This window comes from Sabethes cyaneus, chromosome 2 (assembly GCF_943734655.1).
Source record: "Sabethes cyaneus chromosome 2, idSabCyanKW18_F2, whole genome shotgun sequence".
NCBI classification, from domain to species: Eukaryota; Metazoa; Arthropoda; class Insecta; order Diptera; family Culicidae; genus Sabethes; species Sabethes cyaneus.
The window spans coordinates 216,730,201-216,754,688 of record NC_071354.1 but is presented as its reverse complement, the minus strand read 5'-3'; the positions used below and the strand labels follow the sequence as shown (position 1 = coordinate 216,754,688).

Sequence of the window (24,488 nt, the reverse complement as noted above, 5' to 3'; positions counted from 1 at the left end):
AATAGACAGAACAAAAGATCATTACTCTATTGCTGGCACATTTCGATTCCATTCAAGCCAAATTGTGCTCCTTCCGGCGCTTTCAAAACGTAGCTATGTATACATGTTTTCGTATCATTCTGAAGCGTAATGATTGAGCTATGAGCCGGTTGTCTTTTTTACTGCTCAGCATAATTCCCAGTTTCCCGTGGTGAAAAATGTATATCAGTCTTCGTAACGCGAAAACAGGAAACTCCATAAAACCGATGTGAGGTATTATCCTCGGTCGGGGAACTGAGCAACCACCGAAAAACCCCTGCTACGGAAGGATTCATACCGTGTAGTGCGCTACACTGGATAGAGAAGCGAGAGTGAAGAAGAATTTACGACACGACATAAATCATATTCCCTGGTTGGAAGATACATCACTTGACACAGGACACCGTAGTTCAATTTGGCGTTAGGTTGCTTCTGACGGGGCTGCCGATGTGGGAGCTTCCATTGGCTGTTGCCTCCAACAGCTGTTCGGTTTATTGGTCATCGGCCGCCACGCTGCTGTGTGGGTGGTCGGTGGGAACAAGCTAGACCGCGATAAACATAGGGGAAATGTGTATAATGTGCCCCCCCTAAGAATAAATGGATATATCTCCGTTATACTTCCCCAAATTAACGTTACAACTACGTGTATATGTTGGTATTTAAGCTGACAACCAATTACAATTGTTTATTTCATTTAGTATTGTGGAATAAACATGCTAGGAATTATTTAATAAAAGCACCTAAATGTTGTGTTTCTCGTCTACGCGGGGTAAAATGCCCCACCTGCGGTATAATATGCCCAATGCGGTAATTTGAGTATTTCTACCAGTGACAGACCAACTCTATTTTGTAGAAAGTAAAACTATTTCCTTTGTTTTGCAAAATATCGTTAGTTTATGTAAAATAAACCTAGTTTCGGCCTTCTGGTGCACTTTTTCTTTTCTGCATGGGGCACATTATACTGCAGATGTGGCGTTTTGTACCGGGTAGTTGAATTACCTAGAATTTGGACGTTGGTAATAAATTATTCCCACCACGAATGCTCTACAATACTAATTGAATTAAGTAATGGCAATTGGCTTCAACTTAGACCTGTTTACCTATGTTCATAGCCACATTTGCAAGGGGGACAAATTGCACCACCGCAAGTGGGGCATATTGGCCTGCTTTTACTTATTTGAAAAAATATTAAATGATAAAGCAAATCAAGCGTTTCATACCGTTATTTTTGGCAGGGATGTCTTTTTGAAGTTCACTTTACGCAACCGAATCGCAACAACCGGTTATTTACAGATTTTGACAAGAAAATAGCTTATGGAAATGACGCCAAAAGTTACATCGGAAGCTGCTCAAAAACAAATTTATTTTTGTTTTGTTTTTACAGCATGTGACAACTGTCATACTTGCATAGTAGGCTAGTTCCATCAAATACTATGGTTTCTGGGTGGTTTTGCATTTTGATTTCGCTTATTTAGCGAAAAACGAAGGGGGGGCACATTGGCCAGGGGGGGCACGTTATACACAATTCCCCTAAATTGGGAAAGTGCAGAATTTTATAGCGAGGACGGTAGGTCAATGCGACCATCATTGATTGGATCGGATGCGGTTTGGCGCTGGTTTCAAATGTCATGACCGCACAGCATATAGGTACCTACATTGGTTTGGGTTTCTTCAAAGCGAATCGTCACATTTTACGATCGATTCGACACTGTTGAATTTCATTTCCATCTCAACAACTGCAGCGTTAACGATATTTTTATCATTGAAATATTACCATAATATTTTTTTTCAAATTGTTACGCGTAACGCGTAAATGTATAATAAAATTGATTCTCAAAAATTTTACCACACTCTTGAGTTGCATTACGGATGCATAGAATAACAGCACCTTCAAACGGCTAGAAGGTTAATCGCGCAAAAGTAATCTGTACCTACTGTTATATTTGAGAAATTTGAGTGAATATTGACAAGAATTTGGTTGTTGAGGAATGCAAACAAACAAAACAGGGCGACGTACAGTGGCGCTCCTTCATACAAAGCTAGTCAAAAATAACTTCAAATCGGCTGAAAATTACATCTCTAACTAATATTGGATCACTGATCTCAAATTAGGGACCAAAAATCGAAAAAAATATCATTTTTCAACAAGGTCAACTTCAGACATTTATCAAAAATTCATTGTAACTTCAAATTGGCTAAAATTTTCAGGCTAACCTCCCAAACAATTCCAGAAAATGACAAAAATATAATAATGGCAAAAATTTGAAATTGGATTTTGGCCAGCTTTGCGCCATAGTGCGACGTGCACCAGGATCAAACGGTAAAATTTTCATGCGCTTGTACACCAACTCGGTCTTTTAACGAATAATTCAATTTATACTTCTGGTGAATGACCAATTGGTTCAAACCACATTAGAAAATAATAAGAAAAATTAACCTATACTTCATCGGTGTAAGTATCCAGTACCCCCCGGATGGCCACGAGGTACAACACTGGTCTAACGAGTCAGCTGTCGTCCGTCCGGATCTCGGTTTTAAGGCTACGTGCAATTCAGTTAAACTAAATTAGCTAATGCTAGAACATGGTTTTCCGATGTAGCAGGTAAAGGGGCTTCGTTCCACATTGAAAACTGAATGAGTTAAAATCATGCATCAGAATAGTGACTGAAGTTTTCTGAAAATGTAAGTTCGAAAACAGATACTGATGAAGCCTGCAAATCGTAGAAGAAATACGTATCTGTCGTGAATTAAACTAATGGTGGAATTTAATCGTGAAATTTTTTTCTATCGCACAAAACTGGTGCTCTACAGAAATCTAATCCTTTCGTTGACCCCTTACGGACATGAATCATGGACGCCAAAGGAAGCTGATCGATTAGCGCTTGGGGTTTTGGAGCGTAGAATTTTGGATTTACACATATGTACGAATATGCTGATATAGTAGAGGTAGTACAATGTAACAGGCTGTGGTGGGTTGGACACGTGGCCTATCGAAAGAGTGGCCAAAATTATTTTTAAAAGTAAACCAGAACGATATCGTAAACTGCAAGGAGATGATGCACGTTCAGCCGATGTTTGAAGGCATTGGAAAACGGCAGCCCAGGACCGGCAGTACTATTTTTATATTATTTGTTGTGATAGAGTATCAAAATTATACGTCAATTTTGTATTATATTTAGTTAGGTTCGAATTCGGTTATAACTGGCTCCCATTATAGCTTGGTTTGCTCCGCGAATCCCCCAGCTTGGGTAAAGGGCAACGTTATACAAACTTAATAAGCGTTGCTTCAATGACCCTCCCGTACCTAATTTTTTGCTCTTTCCTTTGCACGCGTTTCTCCCCTAAGATACTATGAACGCCTTTGTTTCAATTACTTTCTTCTACCGTTACCTCCGCCGATTGTTATAACTACCGTTATAAAAAACTTCTATTTTTGTGCCATTTTGTTTTTTTTTTGCTTTTTCTGCCTTTTTAACATTTTGATGTTTATGTTAGTTTAAGCGTCACTTCTGAACTATTTTTGTGATACTTTTGTGCCATTTAGCAGTATTTTTTCCATCATTTGTAAATAATTTTTGCATACTTTTTTCATCTGGTTATCATCTTTGTCTGTGTTGGTTTTGTATCCATTTGGTGTTGTTTTTCTGCCAATTTCGTGCCTTTTTAAAGTAATTTTTGAGTTATTTTCGCAGAAATTTGGTAACTTTTGTCATTTTTGGGTAATTTTTCTTTGATTTTTAGGTCATTTTGTTCTATTTTTGATTTGTTTGTTTGTTTTACATTTATTAGACACACTACATTTTTCGGTGCATCTCTAACGTTTGAAAATGTGTCCATTATCTTCCCTTTACAACAGTTTGCATAGTTCAATTTCCTTCCGGTAATTCACTATTTTGATTGATTCGTATGCTCGGTTTTTAGCGATTGTTGGAAGCTTGCAGAATTTTTTCAGCTGATTTCTGTATCATTTTCGTATAATTGTTGTGCCACATTTAGGTATAATTTTTGAATAATAACATTTGGATTCCACGAACCGATGATTGCATATGTCCTGACTTTCACTCGGGTTGAAGAACTCTTCGAGTTTGGAGAGTCAACTGAAAAATTCACGCAGCGACTATGAAACACTGATTTGATATAATTTTTATATTGTGACTATAAATTCATTAAAATTTGTCAGATGGATATATTAAATAAATAATAATAAATAATATAAGATATTAATAATAATAATATCTTGCATCAATTTTGGGTCATTTATACGTGTAACTAAAATCGAGAAACGGCTGTTTTAAATTTTAATATTCCTGTAAAATACACTCCAGTCGTGTTGTATACCTGTCATTCTCTCAAAAGCATTTTTTATCAGTATTACTTTTAAATAATGTTTGTATTATTTGTTACATTTTTGTGCCATTTTTCTATAATTTATTTTATGTCATTTTTGAATAATATTTGTCACATTTTTTTGTCATTTATGAGTGATTTTTCGTGCTGGTACCATATGACCGAAAAACAAATAGCCAAATAACAAATAGCCGAAATGGCCGAATGGCTGAATGGCCAAATGGCCAAATGGCCTGATGTCCGAATTTTAAAAACTGTCACAGAACTGTAACGTAAATATTTTCGGCAGAATATGACATTCTATCATTCATGTTTCGGCCAATTTGTAATTCGGCCATTAAATGCATTATGCCATTCGTTATTTCGGCCATTTGTGATTCGGCCATTCGTAGCTAATCCCATTTTTCTGTGATTATTTACGTAATTTTTGCACCATTTGAATATCATTTATGTGTCATTTTATCACGAAATCTTGCTGTTTTATTTGCTTAATACGGCGTGAATAGAAATGGTTCACTTATATTCCAAAATACAGTGGTGGTTTGGTGGTTTCATTACGGTGATACAATTTTCGTTTATTTAAATGCGTTCAAAAAGGTATGGTGCCTTCAGCAAAGTTGTAGAACACATTAAAATAAGCAACTTTGTTAAATACTGTAACTCTCTATTTCTTTGGCTTAACGAGCTATAAAAAATTTTATCAAAAAATAACACATTTTTCAATTGATTTTTCTGAGATTTCTTTGGAGCCTGATGGAAATATTTTTTTTATAGATATAACATAGTACTCTCACCTAATGGTCTGGTTTGTGCGAAGCTGCCCGAAATTGAAATTTTTTTTTGAATATTCCGATTTTTTTTTCATTTATTTTATAACTTATTAAATATGCGTCCTAGCGACAAACAGTCTTCAGTGAAAATATGTATTTTAGCATACTGAACAACTCTGTAGAACACTCGAAAACAGTAAAAAAATCGTGTGCAAAATTATTAAGCATAATTGATTTTTAAGTGCATCTTTTTAACACATCATTATATTTCGCAACAGCTAAGAGTTAGATAGTTAATGTATTTGGCGAAGTTGCTGATTTTAGTATGTTCTGCAACTTTTTGAAGAATTTTTTTTTAATATTTTAAAAAACAAAAGTTCATGTCACCCTAATAGATAAATTCACGGTCACCCTAATAGTGCAGGAAAATTCGCTATATTTTATTATTAAACTTCTCCGAAGACACCACCCTTGAAAAATTACGCATTTTTTACCCAATTGCTTCGCGTTTTTTTTCAAGATTTGACCACTGCGCGCGTGAGGAAAAATAATCGAAATTTTGATTAAAAATACTTGACAGTATAAAGGTCAGTCCCGGCACAGTGGTTAGCATTCACGCCTCTCACGCCGAGGGCCCGGGTCAAATCCCAACCCCACAGAAGTCATGAATGACCCAAGCTGGTTAAAGTGACTATAATCTAACCAAAAAAAGTTGACAGTATGTTGTATATATTGGAAGACAATTTAGTGTTCATGTGCAGCCATTTGTTTGGTGTCAGACTTGTTATAGGTTTCACCATTCATCACATTGTAGAGCGGTTTTGTTATCCACTTCCTGTACAGCTTCCTTGTGCGAATTTTGGCTGCCCTGTTCTGTTTGTCACTCCAGTTCGGTACCTTCCGAATTTTTTAAATGTGTAGTCCAAAGCGTTTCATCGATTTTTGCACAAAGCAAATCGATTTTTTGCCTTTTTTGCCACTTTTATAAACGAAATGTAGGGTTGCACGCTTGGCATGGCTGGCATGGCATTCTTCGGGTCAATGGTGCTACGTTTCCTACTGCTACCTTTCCTTCTGCTTGGCAGATTAATGTTTCTTGAACGTTCTGATCACTTGGGATACGGTTGAGTGTTTGATTACAAACTGTTTATCGCTCCAACGATCATCATCATCATCATCATCATCATCATCATCATCATCATCAACATCATCATCATCATCATCACCATCATCATCATCATCATCATCATCATCACCATCATCATCATCATCATCATCATCATCATCATCATCATCATCATCATCATCATCATCATCATCATCATCATCATCATCATCATCATCATCATCATCATCATCATCATCATCATCATCATCATCATCATCATCATCATCATCATCATCATCATCATCATCATCATCATCATCATCATCATCATCATCATCATCATCATCATCATCATCATCATCATCATCATCATCATCATCATCATCATCATCATCATCATCATCATCATCATCATCATAATCATCATCATCATCATCATCATCATCATCATCATCATCATCATCATCATCATCATCATCATCATCATCATCATCATCATCATCATCATCATCATCATCATCATCATCATCATCATCATCATCATCATCATCATCATCATCATCATCATCATCATCATCATCATCATCATCATCATCATCATCATCATCATCATCATCATCATCATCATCATCATCATCATCATCATCATCATCATCATCATCATCATCATCATCATCATCATCATCATCATCATCATCATCATCATCATCATCATCATCATCATCATCATCATCATCATCATCATCATCATCATCATCATCATCATCATCATCATCATCATCATCATCATCATCATCATCATCATCATCATCATCATCATCATCATCATCATCATCATCATCATCATCATCATCATCATCATCATCATCATCATTAAGAGGCCCAGTAAGAATTTGTCGTGCGACGTCGGACAGACGCAAGCAAGAGTTACGCCACGGCAACAATTCTTACCGGGGGGTTTATCAAGAATAAAACCATTTATGACACCTAAAAGTCTAAAAATATAACATACTAGAGGACCCGGCGCGCGTTGCTACGCCGTTCTAAAAAGGGGGTACATGCATAATCCTAAAGATTTGATTAATTGTAATCTTGCAACCAAGAGCTTTCTTGTTGACAACCCAAGATATTCCTAAATCATGCCGCTTCTTATCCAACGCATCAGCATTTGTGACTCGAGCAGCAAGTCCAACGTAACGATTTGGGTGTTATTACCGACCCTTAAAATGATAATGTTGGCAAAATCGTAATAAAATATCAGTGCAGTGCAGGAATCTCAATAAACCATAGAAAAAAATTTTGCCTCCAGTAACCCCCAAATTCATTTGCTTGATTAATAGTCGAGTTATGGGGAAATTTGTGTTTTATTTGTATGGGAGCCCCCCCCCCCCCCCCTCTTAGAAGAAGGAGGTTTCTCAATCTACCATAGAAAAAAAAAATTCCATCTCCAAAAACCTTCACATGTCAAATTTGGTTCCATTTGCTTGATTAATAGTCAAGTTATGAAGAAATTTTGGTTTTATTTGTATGAGAGCCCCCCCCCCCCTCTTAGAGGAAGTAGGGTTCTCAATCTACCATAGAAAAAATGTCTGCCTGCAAAAACCTTCACATGCCAAATTTGGTTCCATTTGCTTGATTAGTTCCCGAGTTATGAAGAAATTTGTGTTCCATTTGTATGGGAGCCCCCCCTTCTAGAGGGGGGAGGGGTCTCAAACCATGCTAACCATGTCAAGTTTCATCAAAATCCGTCGAGCGGTTTGCGAGTCTATACCGGACACACGAACAGCATTTCATTTTTATATATATAGATAACATAAAAATGATCGAGTTCGAGGTAGTATCATGCAGAATGAAAAGCTTATAAAATTATGTTTAAAGAGAAAAAAATTAAACAACTTTTAGGCTAACCAAGTCGACAAAATCCGGAACGCACAAATTCGGAACATTTTTGTAATTGGATTTTTTTGAATTATTTGTATAATTTTTGAGTGATTCCCTATTTTTGTTGTTGTATTTTGTTACCATTTTTACTCCATATATAGGTCAGTATTGTTCCATTTTTGAATCTTTTGTTTGTGATTTATGTATGTTTTGTATCAATTCTATGTTTTTTTATTCTATATTAGAGAGGTTTTCAGCCTGCGGCTAATTCTATGTTATTTTGTTGCTAATTTAATAGTATTTTAATGATATTTTGTCCAATGTTGCTTCAAATTCCTAAGAAAGGGAAAGATGAAACTTTCTCGTTTAAATCTACTATTTATCCATTATTTTGACAGATATGAATTTTGTCTGCAATTTGCTTCATCAAATTCGAAACAGGCACTGATTGTCATAAAAATGTTAGCAAATATTCTTAGCAGTCCAGAAAAACACTACTGGGTTTCTGTTTTTTGCTAGATAGCTGAAAAATCTTTTTTGCATTTTCGCAAAAAAAACCAATTCTGCGATTTCTGGGTCAAAAGTCATAATATTGAAACAAGTAATGTCGAACAAAATTGCTGTTAGAGTTTTATGGAAAAACCAGTCCATAGACTGAAGTTTTCTGAGCGTCTATCACAGCTATCACAGTTCAGATTTGAACATAAGACGACTGGCTGGATTAGTGCGTACTTCGAGGTTAATAGGGGACACTGCACGCAATAGTATTAAGGTGAAATTAGTCGTCATCGATTCTGCAAATTTCAAAAGTTTGTTTGAAACAAAAATTCTGTTCATGAAAATATATTCGCTGTGTTTAGATTGGCAAGAAGAATAAAAAATGCATAGTAGAATTAAATTGGATAAGTTTTCTTTTTATTTAATTTCCAAGAAGAATGCAGTGAATACATACCTATAAACAGAACCCCGCTTTTGGGCCAAAAAGCTGCTTCCGAAATTGGGCTCTCCGACGAAAAGCTAAAGACTTCTAGTTTCCCGTTAAATAGAATTTTTGAATCTAAAACAGTAACAAACCGCATTGTTCCTCGTCAAATGCTATATTGCCTTATTGCATATTACATAGAGAAAAAAGTTTAGTTCTAGTTTGCATTTTTAAGTGAACAGCACAATGCACAGTGGTCCAGAAACGAAAGTTAAGTGGAAACTTACTTTTGCGGCTAAGCGTTTTATAATAGCTCCCTACAATGTTCAGCAAAGTTGTACAACTCTAATAGACAATTAATGCGAAATCAACGACTAAGCTCCAGTTTGGCTTGTGAACACATAATCCATAATAACTTTTTATAGGAAAGAGATAGAAGGATAACTTCTCCGACAAAGTTGTATCTAAAGATTATATAAGCAACTTTGCCAAAGACTTAGTAGGCGTATTTTTAGGCGTTTCTAACTTACAGGGTGTTTTACAACAAGACCTCTCAAAAATCACTTTTTCGCTGATTTCTTCAAATGCAGTGGTTTTATTGCATCATAATGTTTTACAAAGTTGGTTATCTTATCAAAAGACACATTTTTGTAGAACATTGTATGTTAAAAACTCATACGTATAACGAGTTCTAACGTTTTTCCTGTGTTTTTTTAGTCTTTTTTGGAATAGAATATCTCAAAAAGGGGCAAACGAAAAAAATCAAACTTGGCCGTTTCTGAAAGCTTGGAGTTTTATCTCAAGCATATGTGAAAATGAAAAACTGGTTTTTTCTCTAACTCGAGTAATTTCAATTTAATTATTTCATGTTTGACCATTTTCTACTATGCAGTATTTTCCAATATCTTCTTGAAGACGATTAAAGTCAACATTTCAATAGTAAAAAAGAAATTTGTCGTGTCTTGACACAATTTCTTCTGATTGTCACGTAAAATAGTCTTCGAACTCCAGATATGACATCAGTTTTCTATCAGCACCAGCTGTTTTTGATAAATATCTATCTTTCAATTTTTATTATTTTGCAAATATGCTCAATCTACCATCAATAATGTTTTAAAATTAATTTTCAATAAAAAAGCAAAAAATATTGGTTATTTCATACGTAATATTGTTAACTGTTATTTTAGTTTTATGTCATTTTTTAATCGCAGGTAAGTATATCAAAACAAGCAAAGAGGTAAAAGAGAAAAAAACCTATAGATCCTTTTCGAACTTCAACCACCTTATATCAGTATATCGTTGATTTGGAAAACAAAAAGGGTAGTCATTTATTTGAGAGATTCAATAAATGTTTTGTTTTCGAAATATTTTATTATTGTTAGCAATATAATAATTTATGATATTAATAATTGGTTTGCGCTTGGTGGAAGCTCCAGAGTACGTCTACAATACGAACGATTTTGTATTGCAATTACTGGATCGGACGACAGCAGGAGGCGTTTGAACACATCCTCCAAATTGGCAATCCGGTTAAATTTTCTGACGTGACATTCCTTGAACTTACAAATACATTTATTTCGCGTTTCCTGTACCTCTTCGCTTAATAACCCTATGAGTTGTGCCGTGGCCTTAATAATATCTGCGCCGTGTACTAGCATTTTATTAACGGTTGGCGATATAGCTAATATGGAATTGAATGGGAAATAATCTCCTAAACTGCCGAATTACTTTCACGACCATTTTATATACTAATTTAAAATAACAGTAACGGTACCCTCAAATCTTTTGACAAAAAACTCCAGTACTCTAATAGGATTTGCTTGAAAATGTTCCTCCTTTTTTACTACGATCATAGTCATGTTCCTGTTCCTGAATACGTATAAGACATCAATTTTGAAGACTTCTCAGTTTTCTGACACTAAAGTAATTTAAAAGATTACTTTAGACTAGAATCAGAAATATCAATATAAAATGTAATTTCATGTGCATATATCCAAGTGAAGATTTCCATGACTATTTGTAAAATAATGAAAATTGTAAGATAGATATTTGTCAAAAACAGCTGGTGCTGAGCTCCATTTGCAGAGAGGACGATACGACAGTCATTATTTGAAATTCAGGATAACTGCTAAGGCGTGGTACACTAATTACGTAACGCAAAAATTATAGTTTTTTGACCCCCTCCCACCCCTATGTAACAATAAGGAACGCTTGGCATAGCCCCCTCTTAAAATTACGTAACGTTAACTAAACCTCCCCCTATCATTGAATGAAAATCGCACAATCCGTTTAATTTTTTTAGTTTTGCAAACTCAAGACCGCGCGCCGCATGTGGCCCTTTGAAATGATTCGTGCGGCCCGCGGACTGATTCGAAAGCTGGTGAAATTAGGAGAAAATTTTTTGATGACATAGGAGTCCCTCAGTTTTATCGTTATGCCTCGCGCATGTTGGGAATCTGAATGCTTTCCGGTTCAAATCTCATGGTGATTCCTAGAAAATTGTTTTTGTTGTCGCCTATTTTACATATTGTTATGCACAGGAATGGCCAGAGATTATTGCGGCCCGCGGCATTCATGGGCGATCTGATTTGGCCCGCACCACGCCTATACCTGGGCACCACTGATTTAACACAACCAAGTCTGAGTTCAGAACAAAAATTTTGATCAAAATGGATTTGATCAAGTGGAAATCAAGACTAAAATAATGTTACACAGCTGAAACAGCAATTAGGCATCACCCCATGTTGCATGTTGGGCCAAACGGTTTTCAGCTGCTCAGATTTATTCAGCAAAAAATAATTCCGAATTTTTTCAATTTGATAAATTTGTTACGTAACTCTTCTCAAGACTCCCCCTCCCCCCCACGTAACAAAAAGTAACGCTAGCTTGTCCTCCCCCCCCCCCCCTTCCCCTATGAGCGTTACGTAATTTGTGCACGAAGCCTAACCAGAGTACAGTAGTTCTGTGGAGACCAAGGCCCTTCACTCTAAACCACCGTCGAACTAACTACGCGCGCAATGAACCAGCCTGCCGCTGTATGCAGCTAATGAACAATTTTAGAAACATACTAAACTTAAACATGTCGACTGATACTATTAAGAAAAAACTTTCTGACTATTTCTGAAAGATCAATTACATGCACACTAATACCACTGCATTTTATATTATTTTGTATTTGGTATTATAATTTATATTTATATGTATGGATTGGATGACGGGCGAAGTCCATATATCTTGCCAATAAACAATTGTAAACACTACCGTTATAAAAACTTATTTGATGAATATATCAGCAGTGGTTCGAAAACTAGCACAAGGTCAAAAAACTAGATCTCTTAACTTATCCGGAGTTCGAAGACTATTTTACGTGACAATCAGAAGAAATTGTGTCAAGGTACGACAAATTTCTTTTTTACTATTTACATTTTGACTTTAATCGTCTTCAAGAAGATATTAGAAAATACTCCATAGTAGAAAATGGTCAAACATGAAATAATTAAACTGAAATTACTCGAGTTAGAGAAAAAACCAGTTTTTTATTTTCACATATGTTTGAGATAAAACTCCAAGCTTTCAGAAACGGCCAAGTTTGATTTTTTTCGTTTGCCCCTTTTTGAGATATTCTATTCCAAAAAAGACTAAAAAAACACAGGAAAAACGTTAGAACTCGTTATACGTATGAGTTTTCAACATACAATGTTCTACAAAAATATGTCTTTTGATAAGATAACCCACTTTGTAAGACATTATGATGCAATAAAACCATTGCATTTGAAGAAATCAGCGAAAAAGTGATTTTTGAGAGGTCTTTTTATAAAACACCATGTAAGTTAGAAACGCCTAGAAATACGCCTACTATGTCTTTGGCAAAGTTACTTATATAATCTTTAGCTACAACTTTGTCGAAGAAGTTATCCTTCTATCTCTTTCTTATAAAAAGTTATTATGGATTATGTGTTCACAAGCCAAACTGGAACTTGGTCGTTGATTTCGCATTAATTGTTTATTAGAGTTGTACAACTTTGCTGAACATTATGGGGGGCTATTATGAACCACAAAAAACTTTCCACTTAATTTTCGCTGCTGGACCACTGTGCAATGGTTTGGTTATAATTTACCCGCAACTGAGTGGTAAACACAGCTGGGGTGTTCTCTAGTATATCGCGCAGTAACAAAGTGTTAAGTCGCGTTTAATAAACAATCCGAGAGTAAAAAAACAACTTTCACTTCACAGCTCCCCGGGATTGTCTCTTCCTGTGTGTTTGCATTTCAATTAGATTTACTGATTTAATTTTCGTTTGTACTGCAGCTGCAGCAGCGTACAGCTGTTTCGTGCTTCTCATAAGAGTCGTGGTTTAACACAAATGTATAAAACAGGGAATAAAAAGTTTATAAATTCTCTTAAACTGTTTCAGTCTAGTTTTTCAGCATGGCAGATAATAGTTTCGTGAAAGCTTTGTGGTTTTTTCCACCTCAGTAGCGTCCAATTTTTTCACTTTTTAATTTTAAACAATCGTAATGCTGTCCACTGTTCCACTATAAACCGACCGCGCTGTGAATCGTTTGGTCTCTTTTGACTTTCATTATTTTATTCTATTCACATTTTTTTCCGTTCACAGCATTCAGATGCAGTTATGCTTTGTGTCCAGTGTGGCCACTCGAGGAGAGTTTTTTGTTCTTTGACGCCACAAATCGTTGTTCTAACCGTCCGTCGTCGTCGTCGTCGTCGTCGTCATCCGGAAAACGCTAACCCTCCGTCGCCGGTGCTTGACATGCAGGCAACCGGACGCAAGAAATGGCAAATTAGCCCCCGTTGCCGGTTGAGTAACGATGCGGGTATTCACGTCGTCGTTGTACGTCGGAAACGGTTTTTGAATCATGGTTCTTGGTAAATACTGAAATGAATTTGAATTTTATATTCGATGAATTTTACATGCACGTGCAGTTAAATTGCTTTTTTCATTGAATTTAATTTTAAACATTATAATTAATATCATTACAGTGGAATGTGAGGAAAATTGCATCGTGCTTCAAACTTTATCTGAAGTTGATCCTTTTCAACTTTTTTGCAGGCTACCGCAAAAAACGTTACGTTGAAATGCTCAGCATAAGCTAGTCGTGATAAAACCGCTCACTATTACCGCATAATAGGATAAATATATAACTACATAAATCATGCATCTCATTTATATCGAATCTAACTTTGCCATCTGGTTTTTCGCTTCGTGCCGGGTTATCCTATTACATGAAATAAATTACCCAACCGCACAAACATTATTATCATTATCATCATCATCATCATCATCATCATCACCACCATCATCATCAGTTTCCCTTAAACTTCTCATTTCCCGTCCCATCTAACGGAAGGGGTTTCTCACCTCAACCAGACTCGTTCGTACATAGCTTCAGCTTTAACAAACCGCATCCTGCCATGCCACTGCTGCTGGTTGACTGGTTTGAAGCACCCTGCCATTTAGCACGCTTTCTGATAAGCAGCAACACGTGGCTTTCTGTGTATACGGAAAAACATACCATCATTTTCGTTGGGTAGATTTTCATAAAATTAGATTAAAAATTAGGAACCAATCCCTCTAGTGAGATCAAGTCAATGTCTCTAAAATGAATGCATTTGCATTTCGAATTGAAAAAGAATCATGTTCGACATGACAATGAAATATTTGTTGACATGACAATGATATTGAAAGTTACAGAGCTGTCCTTCATGGCGCAAATCAAACCCATTTGGCCAGCAAAGAGACTGTGCCTAAACGATGTTACAGCAAACTTAAATTATCCATCCAATTCGCCCGACATGTCTAGAGGAGCATGTAACGAATGTAATGAACTTCGCGTGGCGGAAATTTCACATTCCATTTGCCAAGAGATTGGATTACATTATAACGGAGCCGGTGCCGGAGCCGGAAAAGCAAAGTCCTTCCCACAGAAATGCGTTTAATCGATTGCCGGCTAAGTGAAGTCCACCGGAGGAGGACCGGAGGATGCATAACGGCGAAATAAAACCGATTCGCTACTTACCCCATCCGGTTGAAATCGTGACGCTGATGGAGTGGTGGCCGAGTAAAATTCGTGCAGCACGTTCTGCAGCTTTTTCGTAGAGTCTGCAAAAAAAAAGCAAGAGTGAGTAATCAGAGCGAGAGAGAGAAGAAAAAAGCCGGCTAAATAGATGAGCACATGTCCCGGCTTCAGCTTCCGAGTTTCGAGAAAGGAAAAAAGCAATCTAGTGCGGGAACTGCTAATTCGAAATCCATTTTAGATTGGTGAGGAGGAGGAGACGAGGATGGTGAGTGAACTTGAAATGAAACCGAGTTGTTTTCTTGGTTGATGAGAAAAAGGTTTTCGCTGTGCCAATGCCGGATGGATGAATGGGATGTGACAGCGTACTGCTCGGTTGCGTTCGGTTTGCTTTACTTACACGATGCTAGATCCTGCAGCTGCTGGAATTCACTTGGCGAGAGTTTTTCCCACTTGAAAACGTTGGTTGCCATCGTTAACGGATCTGGAAGAAAGAAGATCGGAAACGAGGATGACTGATTACTAAAGTTTTCCTTTGGCGGGGTGTGAAAGTTTCGTTAACTGTACACATGACGGTTCGGTGGATTGTCGCATAGCTAGCGGTATTAAATGCTTTTTTTTCTCTTTCTTCTTTATAATTCAGGTTTTCAATCTATCCGCAAGTTTAAATTAAAATGCAATATATTGCGGTAATAACGGTTTAATGAGACGCTGGTGAATTGAAAATATAAAACTTTGTAGCAGAGACGTAGCTCTACCGAAACGATTCTATGCCAAAATTCAACTTAATGATATTGTTCAAACAGAACAATAAACTTTTTTTTTAGTTTGTTGTACAGCTCAAACTGAAATTTGGAGGTTTATTTATGTTACAGATTATTTCTTTTCACAACTTTTCATAACTTACAATAAATAATTTTCGCTTATGTTTTTCCCTCCGTGCACTCACAATTTCTTTACAGGTATTATTCGTTTCACCTTTCCCAGGGCTGGTTGGCTAGGTCCTGGGACCGCTTGTAGGCGTCTCGTAGAGCTTCGGCAGCATCGATGGAACTATCCACTCTTCTGTCCGCTATCGTAACTGTTCCCCGGAGAAAATGGTTCGGGGTAATCACTTTTTCGTTGGCTGACTCCTGCGGCATATACATCAACAGTCGAGAGTGTATTGCATCTTCCGTCTCCGCTAGGACCGGCAGTAGCACCTCATCCGTGAAGGTTCATCCATCGTCCAACACTTTCATGCTTACCTTCACCGACCGCACCATCCGTTCCCATATTCCGACCAGGTGCGGCGTTGCGGGTGGATTGAAATGCCATGCTGTTGATGCGCTCCCTAGAGATTCTGCCCATTCGTAGTGGATTTTTTGCTTCTCGTTGGCGATACCTTGGAAGCACGTAGCATTGTCCGAAAAGATCTCTGTCGGAGTTCCATGCGCTTTGCCGAACCTCTTGATGGTCATCTTACAAGACTGGGTATTGAGGGTATGGACTACTTCCAGATCTACCGCGCGTATGGCTAGGCAGGTGAAGACCGTGGTCCACCTTTTTATCTTCCTCTGGCAGACGATCACTTCGATGGGGCCCAAACAGTCTTTGCCCACCGCGCTAAATGGCCGAAGGAAGGGCTTCACTCGCTGAATCAGAAACGAAACCATCCGCGGAGCTACTGGAAAACAGCGATGTACTGTGCACCAAATGCACTGTCGTGTCACCTCGGAAATTACACTTTGTACACTTTGTACACCGCTGGCGAAGCTCATCCACCACGGTCTCCCGATTAGCGTGTCCGAATTTCTCGTGGTAGAACTGAATTACCTTTCCCGTCAGCCCATGCTTTCGGGGAAGAATGATGGGAAATCTCTTGTCGAACGGCATTTCGGTCGACGCATCCATTCGACCGCCCATCCGTAGAATACCGTTCCGATCTAGGACCGGAGTTAGTTTGTAGATGCTGCTGGATCTCGCTATCCTTTTGGGTCTCTACCCTGTCTTCAGTTCTAAGTTCGTCATCAACTACACTCATCTCATCAGGAAAATCGTCGAACTACGCTTGTTTCCACAGAACGGTCTCGGCTTTCTGGAATTCCTCCTGGCTAAGAGGTTTTTGGACCGAACAGTACTGAGCTTTGATCAGCAGCCGTTGCTTTTCTGTCCTAGGACGGCGGCCTTCAGCTCCAGTCGGCGAACCGACTGGCGTTTCAGCGTAGCTACCTTGGACCGAGACATGACCAGACTGCATCGCACTACTCCCTCAGCTACGACACGCAAATTTATATCCACGTAGATACGAAAGAAGCTGCACCAAGGAGAAGAATTCATCACCACCCTGGTTCCACAGAATTCCCAGCACGGAACTGAATTTTGCTCACCCAGACTCTGCAGCACTTAGGGTGAATGGGACTACTTCGCTTGATCTACCTTCAACAGTGTTGACACTGTCGAAATAATCGTCGACGTAATAGCGATGGATTATTGCTGCTGCAGCTTCCGGATACTGTCCGGCGAACGCCTCTGCGTTGCGATTCTTCAGACATTGGGCTGAACAACGAGGACTTGTCGACCCAAACGTGGCGACGTTCATTACATCATAGACACTTGGAGGATCTTGAGAGTTTCCTTGCGAAAGAGGAACCGTAGAAAGCGCTTATCTTGAGCGATCATCTGGAGCTGGTGATACATCTCACGCACGTCACCGCCAAAGACGAGTCTACGCTCTCGGAAACCGACTAAGACGGACATCAATGGAACAAGCAAGTCGCGTCCCTTCAGCAATTTGGAGTTGAGGGAGACACTTTGTACAGCTGCAGCAGCAGCCCAAATGAGCCGCACGTTCCCTGGCTTCTTAGTGTTCCGGACGACGTTTAATGGAAGATACCACACCTTACCTGGTTTCGTTCTGGCCAGTTCCTCTGCCACTGCCAAGTGCGCGTACCTCTGCTCCTGGTACTCGTCGATCTGTCGGCAGACGTTTTGGCGTAGCTCCGGGCCCTTTTCCAGCTTCTTTTCTACTTGCTTCAGCCGCTTCAAGGCCATCAGATGGCTGTCGGGAAATAGCGAATCATCTGTGTTCCATAGAAGTCCAGTCTCTAAACGATCACCGATTCGTTTGGTGGTTGGCGCCAATATCTCCCGCGCTTTTTCGTCTTTAGCTGACCCCCGCGGCACGCTCACCACCGATTCCTCAAACGCGTAACGTGTTTTTAGAAGATCGTGCAGACTTTCGTTAGTGATTCCACGGTGGACACCTAGATTTGCACCATTTGCTTCAACTGCGTTTGCTTGCCCAGGGCTTCGACCAATCCTTTTTTTCTACCGCAGTCACATCAACGCGCATTAAAGTTCACACCGTCCGTTTAGCGGTGGAATATGAACGCAATGCATAACACAACTGGCAGTTTGATCAGTCAAACGCCGATTGCACGCAGTAGAACGAACGCGTTCTAAAGCTTTTTAACATTTTCGTTTCGATCAAGTTGCCTTTACCGTTTGGAGCAGCGAATGACTGCAAAACAGTCAAATGACTGGTAGTCACCACGTGAACGAAAAGCAATCGCACAATCGTATGATTCAATACCAAAAAAAAATAACGACTACATGTGCATGGAAGAAGTCGGTCGGACTCCGTCCAATACAAACGAATATTTTGCTTGCGTCGGACCGACGTCCGGGTGACAACCTATTACTGTTAGCAACCGATTTGGAGACAAAAAGAGAAACACATTCAACTTGCGATCCCTTTTCAAGCCCTGTGCTTGCCTCGACCCGTAGACTGTTCAGCCGATTTTACATCGCACTGCAATCGGATCTACTACGGAGCCGATCTTCGCTTTAATCAGGGCGAACGTGTGGATGTTGCTCAACCCGATAAGCATTTCCGGCCGGCCGTTGTACGACGTGATAGGTATTCCGCTCATGTACGCATACTGGTCCGACAGCTCTTCAGCGTTTAGTTTTTGTTGGGGCAGTCCATTCAATTGTGAGCTTCTACGCGATGCCGACAGCCTCCAGCCTATCCGCCAGGCTATTCTCCACTTACGTCACTGATGCTCCTTCGTCTGGGAACGTAAGAACTGTAATCGTCCGTTCGCCGCAGTGAAGGTTCACATGGATATGAGCGCACCGGATGTAGGAGAGGATTATGGACTCGTCTGCACTCGCCGACGTTGCACCGTAACTTAAACTTGAATTGTGCTGTTCCGTGCTCATTGAGGCACACATGGCACAGCTTGAAACGATCGACTATTTTCATCGGAAATAATCTCCGAAATGAAACTGGTGAAGGTCCGTAGTGTAACCCGCTTTTTGCCGCATTTGTAGCGCACTCACTCACGCCTATCGTCGTCGGGGAGTTTGTCCACTAGATCCTGAATCAGTAGTGGATTCACAAGATGCTGGTTCAATTCGGCTACTCCCATGTGCTCGCAAAGCTGTTCCACTGCACTCCCGAGCGGAGCGAAGCTCGCTAGTTTTCCCACTTTCGGCGGCTCCAGCTTCCGAACTTTCTTTAGATGACACTGGAGTTGTCCTGGACGACCCAAGAAAGTGCCCAATTTCTCAATAACCTTCGGTACGAATTCCGGCATGAGTAATTATCCACGGACCATTTCTAAGGCCGGATCCTTCAAGCACTCTTGAAGTCGAACCAGGTTTTCAATATCACTGAACCCACGCTCGTCGTTGGAGGCTCGGAAAGAACTGTAAAACAGCGGCAGGCCTCCGATGCGCATTCTTCTACAACCTCGTGTCGTCGGTGATACTCACACAGCGATAGTGAAACCAAGTTTGGCAACCATCACATTCGATCATCTCTTCATTCGATGTCGAGACATCGCCACATGGTGTTTGTGTTAGGTCTGCGTTGGTAGACTCGATCATGATGTTTTGAGTGTTTCCGAGTTCTCTTTTTATTCAGTTTTGAATGTGCGGATAGAACGATAAACTTTTTTCTGTAGCAGTAGTTTGTTGTACAGCTGTGTGAAACTGAAATTTGGAAGTTGGTTTATGCTACAAATTATTTCTTTTCCCAACTTTCTATCTCCGTGCACTCACGATTTCCTCTACTAAGCTTTGATGATTTAAAATTTCCTATCTCCATTCACTACTTTTGCCTGCTATCCGAATCGATTATTTTAATATTCACTATTCTTTTCTTTACAGGTTTAGTATAACAGGTACCATGGTTGAGATGAATGACCTTTTAATTATCACTAGCTATCACTCTGGAACCATTTCTATTTTTGCAAATTTAAACGCGTTTGACTCTAATTTGCTATTACTTTTAAAATAATTCTGAAAAAGGGCACTACTTCACTCGCTAATGGTTGTTTTGTTTTGATTCCTTTCCGCTGTCCAGCAGCTGCCGGTCGGAAGGGTGCTTATAACAACTCACAATCAACAACCCAGTTCAAATAACATTCAGAAATATTTTACTAATACTGCAAATTTCGGTACGGCAACACGTTTTCAATCAAATATGGAAATGATTATCAGCAAATAGTTTTGCTGATATCTCTACGCTTTTCGTTTTACAAATGCTTTAAAGCATGCTTCGTAGTTCCTCATCTGTTGTGCAGATAAAATCATTCGTTTCATATAATATTCATCCTTACAGAAGATTGCAAATGAATGTTGGCTGTTGTACTCAAAAGCTGTACTCTACGCTGTGGTATGCAGACGGTAGGAAAGCAACTGAATGAAACGAAAAATGTTAATCAAAGGTCGTACGTTCTACGGTACCGGTACCGTTCACGTTGAACGAGATAAATTCCTTGAATAACAAGTATGCAAACGAAATGCAGCCGAAATTTCCAAAATAAAGAAAGCCATAGTTACGGAGAGAGATCATAGTTTGGCTGGTAGTGGTTTTTCTACCCAACCCAACCGTATCCGTCGTGGTTGGTTCCGCGGTTTCATACCGTTTGCCGAAACTTGAATAAAATCAATATTAGATACGGCCGATGATTTCGCGAAGTGACAGGCATTTCGCCGAAATTCAGTTCTACAGAATGGTAGGTCCAACACAGAGATGCGACTGCTACTTGAAAGACTGCTGCTTGAAACTGCTAGAAAAATGGCGTTTTAAATTTATTTCTGACAGCTCCGATTCGTTTAAAGTGTACTATTTTATTTAGTACTGTTTATTATACCCTATGGCGAACCATGTACATTGTACATATAACTGGCCGTTGTAAAAAAACTTAAAACACAACTTTACGGCGAACTGTTTGTATTTCCAAACAATTGTAATCGTTTCTCCGAGCATAAACTATGTCATTTAACTTTTTTGGCCTTTTGAACCACGGTGTGGTCCTGCTGGATGGATCGTTAATGGGATCGTTACACTAGCCTAGCACTGCAATTATCCTATACTTCAACAGCCAGCTGCAAATTCTGTCGATATGGAAAGGTAAAGTCTTAAAGACGTTTGTGCCCAAGGTTTAAAGTTTAGTAGCTTAGAGTGTACTGATTACACACTTTACACTGTATTTTTATAGCTGTCAGTCTATCGAAAATTGGAAAAAATGGCGTCACCCGAAAAGCACCAAGAAACTACCAAGTTATCTGCATTTGTATTTTCACCAAATTTCTTGTTATAATAAGAGTGGTACTTGCTTTTGAGGTGCGAATGAAGCCTCTTATTTAAAGGCAAATTATATTTGTTGCATCACCTAGTTCTAGGAACAAGATTGGCAATGCAACGTAGTAAGGAAAAAGACACTTTGTCTGCTTTACCGACCATAAAGCTTCCAGGTCGAGGCTAGTTACAAGAATGGTACTTGCTCGAGGTGCGAATGAAGCCTCTTGTCGATGGACAAATCATGACTAGTCTCCGCACGTCCTGGCTCTAGAGAGCGTGATTGGTTGAAAAGTAGTAAAAAGCATAAAAAACCGACGCTTAACCACGGAGCAAGCAGTTTGCTTACTCCATAGCGATACTGCGAAAAGAACGAAGTGAGGAATCCAAACTTGAGTGATATCACAATAGATCAAAATACTGGTCGTAGTGATAATGTCCACACAGAAAAAATATGTGAAAACACAAAAGCAGAAACTTAATAGTTTCTACACAGAAGCTGATGCCCGCCTTTTTTTGAATCCGTCCCAATGTGCAACGTCGCGAATTGATATTGCGCAAGCACCTGGAAAATTCTCAACTCTCAACATCGGGACATCGGAAAGCAACTCAAAATCGTGCAGTCAACAGCGAGTCGTGAGCGTAAACGTTAATACGAAACTCTGAGCACCGAATGGAAGGAGAAACGCGGTCAGAATGGATGTTCTATTAGGGTGTTTTATATATTTTGGACAAGCGTTTCGCGTACTCTATTTTGGACTTTTGTGGTACTATCATGTGTGAGAATCATGTGTGTCTCACAATGTGTGCGAATATGCTTGAAACTAGCAATGCCTCCCTGTTAAATACAACAGATGTCGCTGCTTGGTAACGCATATTGTACATATTGTAAAAAACTCAATTTTGCACGACAATAACTTTACTCAGTTTGGCAAGAGCACTCTCTCATTCATTTAAGTTTCTTTTGTGATTATCGTTGAAGGCGGTATAACGTTTGACGCCTGAATCAACAAATAGTTGGAAAATATTGTAATTATTTATCGGGAAGTTCAAAGCTTCGTTTGTTTCTTGATGCTGAGTGAATTAGCCAAAAATGCCAGAAGGCACATAATTGTCATGGCATACAAGCTCCAAGTGATGTTTCAGGCCATATCTGAATATCATCCATTAATTGGCCCTTGTAAAGGCCACCAAGAAATAACTGTCATGAAAGACAATTGAAGAAACTATGTAAAGAATTGCAAGCAATTGACTGACCCAAAGCAGCGAATGAAACACTTAAAAACTATTTTCGAATAAGACTGTCGTTGATTTTGCTCGTTTTGAGAATTGCTGCTTCACGTCACATGCAATGTTTTCTGATGTTCAAATTTGTTTCTCACCCCCGCTGGATTACCCTTGACGATCACCGAAATTTTTAAAGCAGAAACCGTTGAATGTGTATAAACAACGTCGATGGTTGCTAACCAATCGCTCCGCACACTTCTGTTCTACAAACTGTGAAAACTAGATCCCCTATTTTAACTCACCTTGGTTACATGCACAAATATCCCTTCAGCTCTGTTTCCGTGCAAGACAACAGTTCCAAACAAATTCTTGCAGTATATGGATGCAATCTGGCAAAAGGAAACGATGACCGCTCACTTTCAGGACATCAGATATTTCACTTTCAGGACATCAAATTGGACTAGCACTATGTTAAATGTTCAAACAGTAAAATTGGTTAAAGAAAGAGGTGGTTTTGCACTCTGACGTACTTCCCAAGTACAGATATCAAATTGGTATCGATTTAAACGTCGTTAAGAATCTTCGACCTGTTGGGACCAGGGGTTATGTTACCTTCTTTTGTAAAAGGAAACCACACTAAACAGATGGTGTGCTTAACTGTCGTTCTTGGCTGTGAAGCAAGGTAATCATGAAGAAAAAGTATGGGCAAATTTGACCTTGAAACTTTACATACAATTACACTACTAAGCATAAAAATGATTGTTATGAATGTATTACCATCAAATTGCTGGACATTTTATCTATGCAACGATAAAGTTGAAATGTAGCACATCAGATTACTGATTGTTGATCGGTTCCTTAAGAAGCCGTGCTGAGTCTCTGAGATGACAGCTGCAACTGCGTTGTATAGCACGCTGAGAACTGGAGACCAAACAAAATCATTGGTGAGAACCAGTTTCGAATTCAATTGCTGTGATTTAGTCGATCACTGCGCGAAACGCAGACGCAATCCAAGCAAATGCACGAAGAGGTGATTCTACTGCGTGACAAGGCTGGGCCTCACGCTGCTAAACCCATTAAGACCAACTTAGAAGGTGTCGAATGAGAAGTTTTACCCCACCTACCATATTCCCCAGATATTGCACTCTTCGATTATTATTATTGAGATATCAAATTAAAGCTGGAGTCGTAGATAGCCTCAAACGACGAAAACTTTTACAAACTAGATAGTTTTTAAAGCAGTAGCTAGATGAACAAACAAAACTAATTTATAAATTTTTGTTATGAGTCTTGCTTACAATGTAGACAACACATCAATATATGACTGACAATAAAATAGATTTTTGGATCAAAAAGAAGTGTTGACAACGTTTATCACCCTGTCGATTGAAAACAGTAGTTCTCAATCTTTTTTGGTTCCTGCTGGAATTCCGTATACTATTTTGCTGCGAGCTAAATTTTTGGCGTATCCCTATTTGGGAGAAGCTAGCTTAAAACATCCATTCGGCAGCCCGCAATCAACACTGATTGTTATTTTAAAGTGCACTTTGAAAACTATGGCCAGCTGTGAGTGGTGTACGCCCTCAAACTTATACAGCTAATTTT

The 24,488-nt window shown here is 39.0% G+C and overlaps 1 protein-coding gene across 2 annotated transcripts in view; it reads right to left on the bottom strand.

Annotated features, from left to right (window-relative positions):
• The window catches only part of LOC128733612 (diacylglycerol kinase 1), a 207,646-nt gene that overhangs the window by 88,042 nt on the left and 95,116 nt on the right, over window positions 1–24,488 (bottom strand). For both annotated transcript variants that reach the window (XM_053827332.1, XM_053827333.1), the window contains exons 3-4: window positions 15,483–15,566; window positions 15,086–15,168 (exon numbers count right to left, since the gene is read on the bottom strand). In XM_053827332.1, the coding sequence (XP_053683307.1) occupies window positions 15,086–15,168; window positions 15,483–15,555 (156 nt within the window). In that variant the 5' untranslated portion in view covers window positions 15,556–15,566. The remainder of the gene's footprint in view (window positions 1–15,085; window positions 15,169–15,482; window positions 15,567–24,488) is intronic.